General features: G+C 45.7%; 1 protein-coding gene across 1 annotated transcript in view; it reads right to left on the bottom strand.

The window, feature by feature from the left end:
* ANP32A (acidic nuclear phosphoprotein 32 family member A) overlaps window positions 1-3,835 on the bottom strand; it is a 41,588-nt gene extending 37,753 nt beyond the window's left edge. Inside the window, exon 1 of the mRNA XM_010363637.2 lies at window positions 3,614-3,835. Within this exon, the coding sequence (XP_010361939.1) occupies window positions 3,614-3,667 (54 nt within the window). The 5' untranslated portion in view covers window positions 3,668-3,835. The remainder of the gene's footprint in view (window positions 1-3,613) is intronic.
* Between the last annotated feature and the right edge of the window lie 13,474 nt (window positions 3,836-17,309).

The raw sequence follows: 17,309 nt of genomic DNA, 5'->3' as shown, positions 1-17,309 counted from the left end.
CTGCACAGATACCAGAGTTCAGTTCGTGAGGTGCTTAACCAGCACCTAAATACCGGCTTTTAAAAATTCTCAGAGACGCCAGCACTGGAGGACCCTGGCTCCTAAGTCAACAGCCAGAGAAAGGCGGTTTACTTTTTTCAAAAGCAAACCTTCATCCCTCTCTTTCGGTTTAGGACCTCATTACTATTGTAGCTGTCTTCCCCCAGGCAAAAATAAAAGGGCGAAGGAGCAGGTTAAGACCGAGGAGGGTTCCCCTAGCCTGCAGGGCGCTGCAACATCCACCTGAAACACGGAGCTCGACCTACCTTCCCGGAGAGCCCAGCCCGGGAGGGCGTTTCCCCAACGGATCGACAACTCTTCCCTCCCGGGGAAGAGGCTGCTGTCCTTGGCTTCAGTCAGGGCCACTACAGTCGCGTGCGCGACACCCTTCACCCCCGCCAAAAGAACCTCGTGTTTAATGTTCCCCTTACTCTATCACTTCCGCCGAAAGAGCAAACACCAGAGCGATCGGTTAGTCCTTAAGGCCACATTTAACTACGTCTGAACGCCTGCAGGAGGAACAGCAAAACCCCGGAGAGGAGGGCGGGGGAGGCAGGGAGCGCGTGGGGGGGCACTTGCACAGAGGATCGTCGTCCTCCCGGCGCCGCGGCCGCCGTGACGCTCCAGCACAGCCTCAGGCCGCTGGCGCCGGGCGGAAACCCCCATCGGGGCTCAGAGCACAACTGGGGGTCCCCAATGCCGGCTCCCCCTGCCGCCTCCACGCGGGAGGCCGTCGGGGCGATGGCGCAAGACTCCGCTCCCCCCGCCCCCCACAGCGACAACAGCCACGGTGACAAAATGGCAGCCCGGCGCCCGACAGTCGTGCCACAGGCGCGCAGGGCCCTGGCGGCGGCTCCCGCCCCCCAGTAACGCCTGGGCGCCCTTCGGGCTCAGCCCCTGGTGGGCCTAGCCGTTAAAATTAAATAAACAAAAACAAATAATAAAAATAAAACCTGGAGCTCGAAACCAGCCCGGGAAGCCACAAGGCCGGCCCCGCGCGTACTGCACCCCCACCGCCCGCCTGCCCGCGCCCCGCGCCGCATGGAGCCCAGAGCCCGCATTCCGAGCCCCGCGCCCCTCGCCGGGGAGGAGGGGCGGGGCGTGCGGCGCGAGCCCCGGGAAACATGGCTGCTCGTCCTATTTCGGCGTCGCGGCATGGCCACCAGCTCCCGGAGCCCAGTTGGGAGAGGTGCCGAAGGTGGGTGTGTGGGGGGCCCGGGAGCAGCGCGGCGGGGAGGGGCGCAGGGGGCGCGCTCTGGGAGCCATTTGTCTTAAGAACGTTTAAAAAAATACAGTTCCTCCTCCCCCACCCCTTTTGTCCCTCTTTCGCTAGCTTTCTCCCCCACCCCCGCAAATGTGCAGAAAGTACCCCCTCCTCCGCCACCCGCGCTCCACCCCGCCTCCAGGCAGGGGGCAGGCGTGTGGGCCGCGAGGCTGGGAGGCGAGGGGGCGAAGCGTGAGAAATCGCTCCCAGAACGGCGCGGTGCGCTCCCCTCCCCAACACACACACACACACTCGGGGAAGTTTAAAGCGCCGGTTCGACCCGCTTTCCGGCTCGCTCCCGGGGGGCCGGCAGCGTCAGTCGGGTTCGCCAGGCCAGCCGCGCCCCCACACCCACCCGCGGCGACCCCGACCCCGCGCTCGGCGCCCTTCCCCCTCCGCGCAGGGGGCTTCCGGAAAGTACGCGGGAAGACCGCGGCCCCGGCCCCCTCCCCCATCACCACACCCAGCCCCCAAACGTAAGGCGCCGGGTCCCGGCCAGGACGAAAGCGGCCGGAGAGAAGCAAACCAACGGTAAATAGTGCGGGGAAACTCCGGCCTCCTCCGGCGGCGCCCCCTACTCTCCCGCGACCGCCCCCTCCCCGCCCTGCGCGCCATAAGGCACTCGCACGTCTCCAGTCCACAGCTGCGTTAAGGCGGGGAGGGGGTAGACAAAAAGGATCTTGTTTTCAAAAGTCTCACTCAGGTTTGGGGGGAGGAACTAGGGAAAAGAGGAAGCGAGGCCTGTCTTCGCCGGGATTCGGGTTTAACGGGCTGGAGGAGCGACAGGCCAGCGCACGGTGCTGCCCAAACTCCCAACTCCGTGGAGCTCGGGCCACCGAGACTGGGGGCGTCCTCCCGCCAGCGCGTCCCCGGTCCCCCCGAGGGGCCAAGAGGGGAGTTGGCCGGGGTCTCCGCCCCAGAGCCGCCAACTCGCCGAAAACACTCAGGTTTGAAAGCGAGAGGGAGGCAGAAATAAAAACCAGCGTTCGAGTCACCCACCCTCACCTTCCCCCTCCTCGGGGGTGGGCTTTCGCTCGAGCCTGGCGATTCCCACCCGTGTAAGTTTCCTCCGGCCGTGCTCCCGCCGCTGCCCAATCAATAACGGCGGCTAGCGGGCAAACTCCCATCCTAGAGCTGCGTGTTTGCCATGCCCGCATAAACGTGGACCCAGCCAGTACCCACCACCGGCGCCAGCTCCGGGCAGCTCGCGTCCTGACAAAGTTTCCCGTGCCCATTTATTAAGCAGGCGCCGAATGGCTGCCGACGAGCCCAGCCCTGAGAAAGACGGAACGGGGGTTCGAGCTGGGGGACACCAGGGCCCAAAGGCTGGCATCTTGGGGAGGCCGGAAGGAGCTGGGGCGAGGGGGGACCGGGACGTAGCCTTTGGGCAACTTGCACCAGCGATCAGTGGAGGCAGGGAGGCGCGGGGATTATCTGTGCCTTTGCACGTTCGAAAATCCCTCCCCCTCCTTCGAATTTATCCTCCCTTCGGAAGGAAAGGAAGAAACATCAGCATCTGGCCCGAAGGTGGGGTGGAAAGAGTGAGGGAGAAAGAGGAGGAGAGGAAGGGAGGCAGAGAAAGGGAGGGAGGGAGAGAAAGGGCGCGTTCACGAACACTACAAAGTTACAAATATGGCTCCCCCGTCTCTCGCCTCATCACTGCAAAGAAATGAAGACGCACTTTAAACTCCAGCCATTCCCAACTCCGCTGCAGCCCCCTCCCCACGCGCTCTCCCCGGGGCCCTCGGCCCACATTTATCAGAAACTAAACCGGACTCGCGAAGCCCCAAACTTATTGTGTGTGCGAGCGAGCGAGGGAGCGAAAGGGAGGGGGGAGGCGCCGGTGGGGGGCGGAAGGGGGGATACATTTATAAAATGTAAAACCCCCTTTTTTTGTTGTTAAATTCAGGAGGCAGCCCCTCTCCTCCTCCTCCCTCGTTAATCTTCCCCCCAGACGGAGTCACGGGAGCAGCGATCTCCGAGGGTGATTTCGCCTCATTCTCTCCGACCCAAACGCGTGCGCCCGCTGGCCCCCGATGGGTGCACACTCGCACGCACACTCTCGCACCCACACTCGCACACGCGGGAGCACACGCACAGGTAGTCACACACCAAGGGCAGCGGCGGCGGCAGCCGGAACATGCTCGGATGGCATTGCAACCCCCCAGCCTTGCCAATTCGCTTGCAGTCCGACCCCCAAACCCGCACCTCCCGGGCGCCCCCCCCAAAAAAAGTGCCTCCCCCCAGCGCGCACACACACACACAAAGTAGGAGAATGGACCGACAGAGATATTTTTGGCAAATGCTCACATCAGAGGGCGTCCTGTTCCGCAGCTCTAAATGAATCCGTCTGCCCATCTCCATCTCTGGCGCTCTCTCTCTGCAGAGGCTCCCGCGCCGGCGGAATTCAATCAATAAACCCCGAACCCACGGCCGCGCGTTTTAGGACTTTGAAGGCTCAACCAGCTCCGCTCGGTTCTCGAGCCCCCAGCACCCGCGGCGCACACTAACCTGATCGCCGTGGAGGCGGGATCTGCGGCCCCGCGGAAGAGCGGCAGCGGCCCGAGCCAATCGCCGCCCAGGGTCTCCGGGCAACAGCCAATGGCAGCGGCGGCGGGGGGGGAAGGGACCAATGGGCGGGCTGCGCAGCCGGCCAGGGAGGCTCGGCCATTTGGTTGTGGTGCCGGAGACGGACCCCTTTAGATTTCGGGGCGGCTGAGGAGCGCGGCGGCTGCTCTGTGGCTGAGTGAGGGGGGTGGGCGGAATGGCGGGGGAAGGGAAGGTGACTGTGCCTCGAGGGCCGAGCCGCCCGGCCTCGCCAGCCTGCCGCCGCCTCAGCGTTCGGCCGGGGGCGGGGCCGCAGGTGCGTTCTACGAGGGGGAGGGGCGCGGCCGGAGGGGTCGGGTCGGGGTCCCCGCCCGGCTGAGGGCTTCGCGGGGCGGCGCGACTGGGTTGCGGAAGGAGGCGGGCGGCTTGAGGTCCGGGGGCCGCGGGCTGCCCAGCGGGAGGGCAGATGAAAGGCCTGGAAGGTGGGGAGGTCTCAGGGTGCAATGCGGGGAGGGGCTCGTTGTGTCCCGGGTCCGGCGGCTAGCGCTGGGGAGCGTGGCTGCCCCCGTCACCCCCGCCGCGGCCGCCCAGCCCGCGCGCCCCTTCCCCTCCGGCCTCGTCCGGGTCAGGCCGCCGCCATCGCCACCCTCGTATACATAAGTCAGTAAAAGCGAGATGCTTCCACTTTTGGATGACTTACCGCGCGGTCGCGACCCTTCCCACGAAGAGGCTTTTCAGTTTGCTATCATATAAGGTCAGCTTGGAAGAAGTGATCACCGAGAGACACCCAAGATCTTGTTTAGGCAATAAATGAATGAAGACCATGGATTAAGAACTGTTGCTGGACATACAGAATATTAAAAGGTGGAAAAGGAAGGTGCTCATAACTCCTGGTTTTCTGGACCAAACATAATTTATGGGCTTTATAGACCTGGTGAAAGAGAACGGCGCACGGTTTATTCTAATCGTCCACCTGAGTCATTTGGTTCGGTTTGGGTTGCCAAGGAGGCTCTAACTGGAGCACTTTCGCCAGGTTTTTCGGCGTGCTTGCCTTGGGTATTTTTGAATCACGTTAAGTTTTAAGAGACCTTAAAGCCCTGATGCCCACTGGGTTACCGACTTATGGCACTAAGGTGGCTGCCTGTGGCTGTTAATAAACCACGGGGATTGTTGTCAACAAGGACAGATACATCCTTACCTTTCCACACGACTGTATTTTAGTGTCTGTTTCTACATGTCTGCACTCTTCCCCACACATCTCAAGATAGTTTTTCCGGATACATTGTGTTTATTTTTCAGGAACACGAGTTCAAAGGAGAGAGAAACCAGTATGTATGTTGCAAAGTTAAAATACTGTTACATAATAGCAATACAGTTTCATTCTTAGACATATAAAGTTGAGGAGGAAGTAAAAAGTGACAATGTAAATAAAACACATACAGAATGCTTACACTGGGGAAAAAGCTGTAGTAACTTTAATGTTGCAACCTGATGGATTGCAAGTGTAAAGCCCTGCAACTAAGGATTTGACTGAGGAAATTCTTTCAGATAAAATGATAAATGGAATTTGAAGTCTGATGTTTACTCTGAGTAGGTGGGAAATGCAACATAAAAGTTAGAAGTCATTGTTTTATTTCATCTGGTTATAAATAGTATAATTTATTTAACTTGTTGACTTACCTGTCATCCTCAGATTTTGTTAATCTTACTGAAGCCTATTTGTATAGTTGCAATTTATTCTAAGTTTTATTGGCTTCTTTGTAATAACACGAGAAACCCCAAATTACCTATTTATGCCATTGAGACAGTTGTTGTTTCTGGATATGGTATTTAGGGTTGTATTCAAACAGAACCTTATCAAAACAGGTCAATATAGTGTGTATGATCTGTGTAACACAGGAGTCCTGAAGTTTGTGTTCTCTTTGATGGTAAATGTTCATCTTCAAAGTTTAACCACAGTTAAGACCACGCTGCTAGCAATTCGATATGAGACAGTGTCTTTCCAGAGGAGTAATCCCTTAAAAACCAACCAATCAAATGCAGAGATATGCCCCATCCAACTCTGCTAAATAGAAGCAAATAGCTCACTTTACTGTACAAAGACTCAAGAGGAAGACTTAGAAGCCCCACCCCCTCTCCCATTAAAGAGAAAGTACAGAAACAAATTAAAATTAGAGTTGAAAAATCATGGCCTGATTACTAAATCAAAACATTAAATGTGACAGTTGTTTTTAGAAGCATCTTACTTTTATACATTTTGATAACTTTTGTATTAATGTTAGAAAATTGAAAGAAGGCTTCACTGGGTGTCAATCATTACAGAAACTGAAATATCTAAAAGTATATGTATAACCAATTGAATACTTTCCGCTTTCCTTACCTACTTGAAATAAGAAATTTTCTTTTGCTTTTACAAATAGATCTATTTGTAAAAAAATTTTCATATGATTTTGCTTTTTTATTATTAAAAAAAGGAATATAGCTCAGCCAAAGCTGAGCTGTATTTGCCCCACACAACATGACCAAATATCAAAAAAAAAAAAAAAAAAGCTCTTACATATCTTATTTTACAAAGATGTTTTTTAAATTACATTTTATTGTATATTATAGGAGTAAATAAGTGTTCTAAGTGGCAATGCAGAAAATATAGAAAGAAAAGAAATGCCCTATCAAGGAATCTTGGCTGAATTTTGAAACGGAGTTGGGAACAGGTAAGAGTTCCTATCTACTGTGAAATTCTACAATAGGAATTGTGTTTGAAAGATGTAGAGTCTCTAACCTCTGAAACTAGGTTTGAGTCACTCTGAGAAGAATAAATGAGATACAATTCAAAGTTTGACCCCGTAGAGAGATAGATGGCCAAGGAAGGAAAGATCTTCCCGCCTTCCAGAATATCCTCCATCAAGAACCATTCCAAATAAATAAGCAGCCTATTTTGTTCTTAAAGACCTATGATCTATGAGTATCTTTAGGCTCTTTTGAAATGTGTAGGAGAGTACTGTTTTACAAATAACCATATCATTACTATTGCCATTTTATTAGGTTGGTGCAAAAATAATTACCATTTTAAAAAAAGGCAAAACCACAATTACTTTTGCACCAGTAGCACATTTGCCCTTGTTTGGTCTCTAAAGATGGAGACCCTTTGGATAGCATCCTTTTTATGAGTCAAACTAATATACCCACAGCTCAACTTTTTGTTCTTGAGCTTGAATCACATCACTGGCAATCGGCCTTAGTACTGTTACCTACATCATGGTTCTGCTGCTTGAACCCCAAAGACAATGACTGGAAAAACTCCAGCTTAATTATGTTCTCTATTGTTTGTATATGTAAATAGTTTTTAGGAATGTAGATTATTATTTTGAAATCTGTGGTAACAAATGTGAAAACTACTACATTTTTATTTGAATAGCAAAATAATGTTGAAGCCTGGGATCTAAAAAGTTTATTCCTTATTTTCTTTTGCTTAATAAAGTATTTGATAATATAGAAAAAGGATTCTTTTTTTTTTTTTTAATGATTGGGTAGTTACTTTATCAATGGGTTGGTCATGGACAGAAAGCACTGTTGGATGAAAACAGTCATATATGTGACTTTTAAAATTAAATTAATAAGCCAGGCATGGTGATGTGCCCCTGTAGGCCCAGCTACTTGGGAGGCTGAAGTGAGAGGATTGCTTGAGCCCAAGAGTTCGAGAACAGCTCAGACAACATAGCAAGACCTGTTTCTCTAAAGACAAAAAATAGTCAAAATCTTTACAAACAGCTTTAAGATGGTTGGTTTCTTTTAAAAAGGAAAAAAAGGCCTGGGTGCGGTGGCTCACGCCTGTAATCCCAGCACTTTGGGAAGCTGCAGGCAGATTGCTTGAGCTCAGGAGTTCGAGACCAGCCTGGGCAACATAGTGAAACCATCTTTACCAAAAATGAAAAAAAAAAAAAAAAAGAAAGAAAAGAAATTAGCCAGGCACGGTGGCGTGCACCTGTAGTCCCAGCTACTCCAGAGGCTGAGGTGGGAGGATCACTTGAGCCCGGGAGGTGGAGGTTGCAGTGAGCCAAGATCACACTTCTGCACTCCAGCCTGGACAACATAGCCAGACCCTGTCTCAAAAAAAAAAAAAAAAAAATGCCAGGTGTGGTGGCTCACGCCTGTAATCCCAGCACTTTGGGAGGCCAAGGCAGGTGGATCACCTGAAGTCAGGAGTTCAAGACCAGTCTGGCCAACATGGTAAAACTCCATCTCTACTAAAAATACAAAAAAAAAAAAAAAAAAAAAAAAATTAGCAGGGCTTGGTGGCACATGCCTATAATCCCAGCTACTCGGGAGGCTGAGGCTGAGGTGGGAGAATTACTTGAACCCAGGAGGCAGAGGTTGCCATGTGCCACGATTGTGCCATTGCACTCCAGCCTGGGCAACAAGAGTGAAACTCCATCTCAAAAAAAAAAAAAAAAAAAAAAAAAAAACTCACTTGCACACTAGTTTGGAAGTCTCTAAAAATTTTGTGAATCGGTTTCTTAAATATATTAAAGACAATTTTGAAGTAGCAATGAGGGAAGTTTGTTTACCATTCATCAGGAAGAAAACCAGAGCTGTAAGCTCTTACTTTTAGTATTAAAATATGACTGGGAAGGAAAAAAATAAATGCCTTAAAGACAGATAATGGAATGAGGAGCTATAGAACAAAGTGACCTAAGGCAATTTTGGTTGAAAAATAGAAATACAATTAATTTAGATTCTGCTGATGTGTTTTAATCCATCTGGAGTTGAGGTTTACCTCTATGAAGAAAAGAATACTAAAATCTATTAAGATGTGAGGTAGAGATCAGACTTTTTAGGAACTTTTAATATTTTTACTATTTGCAAATGGCATTTGTAACTTTCATATACATAGAAAATTATGTGTACAATAATTAAATCCTCTTAGATTCTCTGCTTTGTAATGGCAATTGTTATTTGTACCTCTAAGTAATGATCTATCTGTAAAACATTTTCTACAACGCCTCTTGAATTAGAGATCAATTTAATGCATTCTGAGAAATTAGTAAATTTTTAATGTATTTCTAGTTGAAATATTGGGTCCTTTCAGGCGAGAGTGTATGTATACCCTAAACTTTCTTTGGAAGTTCTGGATCCTAGCAACTATAGTATAAAAACTTTGAATTCATTTGTACATGACGAAATGAGATAGCCATGATAGGTGTTAGAGGACTTTTACCCAGTGGAGGAACATGTTTCATGTTTTACTCTGCTGCATTGGTCTTTTTTTTTTTTTTTCCTTTCTTTTTGAGACAGGGTCTCACTGTCACCCAGGCTAGAGTGCAGTGATGCGATCATGGCTCACTGCAGCCTTGACTTCTTGGGCTCAAGCAATCCTCCTGCCTCAGTCTCCCAAGTAACTGGGGCCACAGGCATGTGCTAGCACACCTGGCTAATTTTTAAATTTTTATGGAGATGAGCTCTCACCATGTTGTCCAGGCTAGTCTCAAACTCCTGGGCTCAAACGATCCTCCTGCCTGGGCCTTCCAAAGTGCTGGGATTACAGATATGAGCCGTGCTGCCCAGCCTTGCATTGGTCTTATAACTCAATAATGTACGTGAAATTATTTTATATGCCTTCTTGTATATGAGAATTGCCACTTCTACATCTATTTGTTGGAGGGCAAGTCAAGTAAGTGTGACAAACATTTTTCACTAGGCTAGACCAACTCATGTCTGTGTTCATGTTGAGAAGTAATTCTATAGATAAGGCAGAAGAGCAAACTCAGGATACAAGTGTGCAAAGATGTATAGCAGACGTGTTGATCATCATATCATAGCACTTTTATAATAGCGAAAGAAAAGAAGAAAAGAAAGGGGAAGAGGGAAAAAAAACAAAACAAAACAAAACAGAAAAGACTCATATGCCCAGGAAAAAAGTCTGGGAGAGTATGTACCAAAAAATGTTTAAAAACTTTGATTACAATGGTTTTGCATGGGTGTTGAGGTCATAGTGATTTTTGGTTTTGGGCTCTTTTATTTGTCTATATTTTAAAAGTTTTCCATTGATAATTTTTGCAATGAAACAGTTATTTTAATGGAAATTATAGGTGTAGATGATATGTGGAATGTTTATGCTAGTCAGAATTTTTGGTGAGGACAACAGAAATTTACCCTGACCAACGCAAGAAAAAGGCAATTTTTATAAGTCTGTCACAGAGCTAAAGAAGAAGAACGGCCGGGCGCGGTGGCTCAAGCCTGTAATCCCAGCACTTTGGGAGGCCGAGGCGGGCGGATCACAAGGTCAGGAGATCGAGACCATCCTGGCTAACACGGTGAAACCCTGTCTCTACTAAAAAATACAAAAAACTAGCCGGGCGAGGTGGCGGGCGCCTGTAGTCCCAGCTACTTGGGAGGCTGAGGCAGGAGAATGGCGTGAACCCGGGAGGCGGAGCTTGCAGTGAGCTGAGATCCGGCCACTGCACTCCAGCTTAGGCGACAGAGCGAGACTCCGTCTCAAAAAAAAAAAAAAAAAAAAAAAAAAAGAAGAAGAACAAGGTCCAGGAAAGAATAAGAAGCCAGGGAAGCTGGCAACCTGGAGCACAGCCAAGATGGTCCCTGCCCTAGGTACAGTCTTCAGAGGACCCCACACCTCAGAAGTCATCTCTATGCAGTGGGCTGTGAACCCCACCATACCTACAATGATCTCAGCATCCTGCCTTTTTGTGTCACTCCCTCGAGGTTGAAAGCCCTTGGCAAGAACATTTGCAGATGCCCCAGCTGTCAGAGAAAAAATATTATCTTCCTCCTTTAGCTTCTACGGTGGGATGTGTGACCCTGCCTCCTGCCTATTTTAGGACTCTGCCTAAACAAAGTGTTCTGGTGCTAGGTGACCAAACCAAAAATCCATGAACATGTTCTAACAAAATAATGCTGTGAAGGTTTCCCGATGATCCATGTTACTCCCATAGTATCTCCCCTCTTCCTCCCTACTACTTACCAGCAAGAGACCGTATCACCTATTTAGGATCAATGTAAAGCAGAGCTAATATCTGAACCCAATTTCTTTTCAAATGCTTGCCTTCCCAAATTTGAAGTCAGAAGAAACAATGTATTCCTGCTGATGTCAATAAGACTTCCTTGGCTGGGCACCATGGCTCACACCTGTAATCCCAGCACTTTTTGAGATCAAAGTGGGCAGATCAGTTGAGGTCAGGAGTTTAAGACCAGCCTGGCCAACATGGTGAAACCCCATCTCTACTAAAAATACAAAAGTTAGCTCAGCGTGGTGGCGCACACCTGTAATCCCATCTACTTGGGAGGCTGAGGCAGGAGGATGGCTTGAACCTGGGAAGTGGAGGTTGCAGCTAGCCAAGATGGTGCCACTGTACTCCAGCCTGGGTGACAGAGTGAGACTCCATCTCAAAAAACAAAAAACAAAACAAAACAAAAAAAAACCTCTATCAAAGCAGAACTAGTGATAATTTTTTTTTTTTTTTTTTTTTTTTTTTGAGATGGAATCTCACTCTGTCGCCCAGGCTGGAGTGCAGTGGCCAGATCCCAGCTCACTGCAACCTCCGCCTCCCAGGTTTACGCCATTCTCCTGCCTCAGCCTCCCGAGTAGCTGGGACTACAGGCACCTGCCACCTCGCCCGGCTAGTTTTTTGTATTTTTTTTTAGTAGAAACGGGGTTTCACCGTGTTAGTCAGGATGGTCTCGATCTCCTGACCTCGTGATCCGCCCGTCTCGGCCTCCCAAAGTGCTGGGATTACAGGCTTGAGCCACCGCGCCCGGCCACTAGTGATAATCTTAAGACTTGGAAAAGAAATATCCCTAGTAGAAATATTTGATTTTTAAATTACAAGGAATTAGTTCTAAGGGATAATCTATATATTTCATAGATAAATGGAAATATCTCTAGATATCAGATGATAAAAGATCTTGAGCAGTGATGGATTACTGCTAATGGATTTCTGTCTGCTACTCTGAGCACAAGTTCAGGCTCAAGTGCAGAACTAACATGAAGGGTTTGAGAATTTAGTCAAAATCTGGAAGTAGGCAAGTGGTCACAGGCTAAGTAAGGGTTCATAACAGGATGTAGTCATTGAAGGACAATCGTGAAGAAAAAATGCTGATGGTGAAGCAAATGCAAAAACCACAAACACATTGAAGAGGCCTATATTCCTGGGAACAAAGAGGGAGGTTATCAATGATGTGCTTGTAGAAAACATATTAATACTGGAATATTGTCTTCTTTCCCATCATTTCAAATCAGTTAGCTTAGATTCAGCTAGATAAAACAAATTATACCCTTGCAAGGACTCTGAACAATACTGGAATTCAGCTGTTTTGTTTCTAATAAAACATGGTTTAACTATTACCTGAATAGAAGTTCCTTATAAGTGCAAATTACTTCTTTCCAGAGAATCAGTGCTAAAGATTCTGTTCATTGGTACACGAAGTGTTCTTCATGACCCAGTGTTTTATTTCTTATAATTTAACTTTTTTTCTGAGATAATTTAATGAAAATTATGGCAGTCTGCTCATTGTTCAACAAAATCCATTTCCTCTTCTCCTTGAACACAAAACTTGGCTATGTTTCCTAGATGACCCTTGCAGTTAGATGGGGCCATGTGACTGGGTTCTAGCTTGTTGATTATAAGTGGAAGTGATGCTGCCACTTAAAGGCTTGAAAGTGCCACTGCATACTGACTGAGATGCAGTGACCCTTGGAAACCTTGTGTTTATGAGGTGGACCCCCTCTCAGGCTGTGTCTCTTAAGAGTCATTTCAGCAACCTATTTACTTGCCCACCAAGAAATGAATTGTGACCAAGAAACTTTTATGGGGCTGTGTCATTATGTGCTTGTATCTGTTTGTTACTGTAGCCTATGCTAGTAACTAATACAATAATAAAGGTTTTTTCGGTCTTAGTTTTCTGTTCATTTGTAGACCAATTGTAAATGTGAATATTGTATTTCCATTGTATCTTGGCTTACATGTTCAAAGCACCATAAAACAGATAGAAGGATTATATTAACAAGTACTTAATGAAGAAAAGATCAGTGCAAGGGAGTCTATAGAATAACATGTAAATGTGTCTCTTTCCCCCAGACTTAGTGCTTGGCTCATAGTAAGTATAAAATAAATGCCTGTTGTTTCATCAATAAGTAACCGTCCCCTCCCAAGCTGCAGACTGACATTTTAATTGCTGATTGGGCATTTCCAAACAGCTGTCTTACAGGAACAAACCACATGACATTTCCAAAATGAATCTCTTCCTTGCCGGTCTCTGCCTACTCTGCCTCCACCAAGCTACCTTTATCCTCCTGGCTCTCCTGTTTTGATTAATGGTACCCTTGGAATTGTCCTCTGTTGACTCCCATAACCAAATAGTTACCTTGTCCTCTAAATTTCCAACTACCTTTCCTCCTACCAGCCCCACTTTTTCACCATTCTATCCAAGCAAGCTCGCCCCACTCTTTCTCATGTCTAAATTGGCACCGTGTGCTAAGAGTTCCCGGGCTTTGGGTTTTCTCACCAATAACATTTCAAAAAAGGGTTTAGGACCAACATAGAATTCCCAACTTTTAATTTTGCCAGATAAAGACATTCTTTAAAAAACTTATCTTTTATTCTATAGACTATTTTAAAAATGGTAATGTAGAGAGGACTCAGCTTTAGAATATAGGACACTCCTCTACATTGAATTTAATTTTATGAGAATTCACTACCTTGTTCAAGATTGGGTAGTTGGAAAGTCTTGCCTAGATCAGCACTGGCCCTGAGGTCTTGATGTGGTCTTGTGGCCAGATGAATGTTTCTGAGTTCCAGTTCCAGTGCTCCTCTGGTCAACAACAGCCTCTCTGGTTCCCTGTGGCCTGCTTTCCCCAACCTGGCATTAAGACTCCCCAAAGAAGACCTCACACTACCTTTCCAGTGTTATCTCTTAATTTCCAGACAAATTAGACCTTCCACTATTCCTTTTTGTTTTCTCTCTTTGACTATGCAGTTGTTGCACCTGTACAGTCTATCCTTTTTTCCCCACCACTCAAAATTCTACCCAAAATTTAAGACCACATTTGATATCACTGCCTCCTTTGAAACCTTTGATCCACTTTACCCACACAAGCAAGAGCTTTCCTCTCCTTGAACTTGCATAACATTGTAAAGTATAGCAAGTGGCCACTTTCTTCCACATACTGTGCTTTTTTACCTCTCCCACAAAATTACAATAAATCCTTAAAGAAAAATGTTTGATTCATTTTTATTACCCCTCCATTATTTGAACATTAAATATTTAATATATATTTAATGACTTAATGAATACTTTAAACATAGTGAGCTCCAGACTTTAAAAAGTATCTTCGAAATGTTTAAATAACTTTAATCTTCAATGTCAAGTAAATAACAATAGGGTATTGGGGAAACAGAGATTGCTAAGTAACTTGTTTATTCTTTCCAAAATGAGGGAAACAGAAATAAATTCCAGTTTCTATGACCATAATACAGAAGATTTTTCTACTATAAAATTTTATTTTGGGCTCCTACCCAGGAATTGTCTTTTATTTTAGGGGCCTAACCAGGAATGGAATTGTCTTAAAAGACAATTTGTAGGAGAAATAGGAATTACAGATCTTCCTAACTCTGATCTAATTTTGTGTACAAGCCATTTTTAGTGAAGGTACTTGGGCACAGCTTTTATTCTTCTAGATTTTGTTTTCATCAAAAAGCGAGAAAAAATGGGGTGACAAAACTCATCTATTTCCCTCTTATTTCACTTTTGAAGGAAATTGAGCACTTGTACTTCCATGTTCTGTCTTTGACCTAAGAAATATTTTTTTCTATAGTGTGCTATTATTATTAAAATCAATATTGGCTGAGCACGGTGGCTCACGCCTGTAGTCCCAGCACTTGGGAGGCTGAGGCAGGCAGATCACCTGAGGTCAGGAGTTCAAGACCAGCCTGGCCAACATGATGAAACACTGTCTCTACTAAAAATATAAAAATTAGCTTGGCATGGTGGCACACACCTGTAATCCCAGCTACTCAGGAGGCTGAGGCAGGAAAATCTCTTGAACCCTGGAGGTGGAGGTTGCAGTGAGCTGAGATCGCGCCATTGCTCTCTAGCCTGGGTGAAAAGAGCCAAATGTCTCAAAAAATAATAAATTTTAAAGTTTTGTTCCTCTTGTAGGAATAATAGAAAAATCCTCAAAGATTAGGTCAAATATATTCTATCTTGTTATTAATCATTTTTGGGGTTTTTTGTTTTTTGTTTTTTTGAGATTGAGTTTCACTCTTGTCGCCCAGGCTGGAATGTGGTGGTGTGATCTCAGCTCACTGCAACCTCCACCTCCTGGGTTCAAGCAATTCTCCTGCCTAAGCCTCCTGAGTAACTGGGATTACAGGTGCCTGCCACCACGCCTGTCTAATTTTTGTATTTTTAGTAGAGATGAGGTGTTGCCATGTTGGCCAGGCTGGTCTCAAACTCCTGACCTCAGGTGATCCACAAGCCTTGGCCTCCCAAAGTGCTAGAATTACAGGCATGAGCCACCGCACCTGGTCATTTTTTTGTATTTTTTGGTAGAGACAGAGTTTCACCATATTGGTCAGGCTGGTCTTGAACTTTTAACCTCAGGTGATCCACCCACCTCGGCCTCCCAAAGTGCTGAGATTACAGATATGAGCCACCGCGCCCAGCCATGATTAAGTGTTTTATGGAAGGTATGAAAATAAAAGACAGAACCCTATAAAAATATAGAACTTTCTTGGCTCTTAGCACTGGCCAGGAAGATACAACTTGTAATCTGAATTTTAGTCAGAGTATGTGATAAGAGGCTTTTTATGTGTAGCCGTGCACTACAACTAGAGATGGGGAAAGCATAATGGTTTTTTAAATTTATTCCTTTAAAAAAAATTTCTTGACATCCAGTTCCAGTCATGATTGAGGAGCTGGTATTGGACTCACCTTTCTGATATAAACAATAGAAGCTAGACACATTATGTAAAATGACAACATGCGTCACTGGATTATTATCCTTCAGGAAAAGGAAGCATGTGGCCAACCTCACATTCATCCCAGCACAGAGAGATGGAGCCCAAAGAGAGAGCAGCAGTGTCTCTGGGCAGAAGAAACAAAGATTGGAGCTCAGGCCTTCTAACACAGTTGGGTTTGGAGGGCAAGGTCACTTAGAGTCAGGAGCTACAGAAAAGGAGCCCTCAAAAATTGCATTAAAATTTCCCTCAGCTATTCAGCGCACTGTTAAGATCTGTATTTGCAGGGCAAGACTTCAGAATGTCTAGCAGATAATAGTTTTTGGGAGGCTGAGAGCTGAACAGAGATTTCAGAGGTTGCACAATAATGTGGATATGCAAGCTGTTAGGCTCATTCTAATGTAGAATGTGGAAACCTTCATGGATGCCGAGGTATTCACAGAGACTGGAAAGCCCACATCCTAGGATTATGCACACCATGAATTACCAGTGTTACTTACACTGTAGGAGTGAAGGCTAAATTTATTTATTTATTTATTTATTTATTTATTTATTTATTTATTTATTTTTTAATGTAATGCCGTTTAACCTCAAAAAATTTCAACATTCTAAACATACAAAAAATAACAACAAAATAACAAATTGTGTTTAAGTACGGAAGATTCTTGAACTTTCATTGATACAGTGGCTCTTCGCTTTGCTGACAGTGAAGAGTTCTACAATTTGTTTAGAAACAAACAGTTGAAAAACTACAGCACTTAAACAAAACAAAATGAAACAAAAAGCTTCTCATGCCAGCTGATCCCCTTTGTCCACGGCTGCAGCAGAATGCTGTCACTATATACAGAAACAACAATCTGAAGCTAAATGGATGCCACTGCAGAGTCAACAGGCCCAGCCTCACAGTGCACGCCCTGAGCTACCGCCCCTCCAAAAGGCATCTTCTCCACAGCCTCGACGCCAAGCAGGGAGCGTCAAGAGTTCGTCTCGTTTGGTTTGTTCTTTTTACAAATATATATATATAATATACAATATATACATATTATACATACATATATACATACACACAATATATACATTACATATAATACATATATAATATACACATATACGTATAATGTGTATACATTATATAGGTATATATGTATATATTATATATGATATATGCATATATATTATATACATATACATTTTATTATATATGATATATACGTGTATTTTACATATAATATATACATATACACACACACAGAGTTGACAATTTATAATTTCTAGCCAATAACCATATAGTTAACACCACCTTACCAAAAAAAAAAAAGCCAGAAACATCTTTAGATGCCTTGTCACACCAACAGCAAAGTGCACAGAGGGAGAAGAACATGAGAGTGGCTTTTCATTTTGAAAATGTTTGCGTGGGGTCGATGACTGAGGAGAAGCTGCGAGCGAGCCCAGGCGGCAGTTTTTAGGTTCATCAGCACTGCACTGCAGGA

Source organism: Rhinopithecus roxellana, chromosome 5, assembly GCF_007565055.1.
Source record: "Rhinopithecus roxellana isolate Shanxi Qingling chromosome 5, ASM756505v1, whole genome shotgun sequence".
Classification (NCBI taxonomy): domain Eukaryota; kingdom Metazoa; phylum Chordata; class Mammalia; order Primates; family Cercopithecidae; genus Rhinopithecus; species Rhinopithecus roxellana.
The sequence above is the reverse complement of the archived record's forward strand: the minus strand, read 5'-3'. Positions and strand labels throughout refer to the sequence as shown.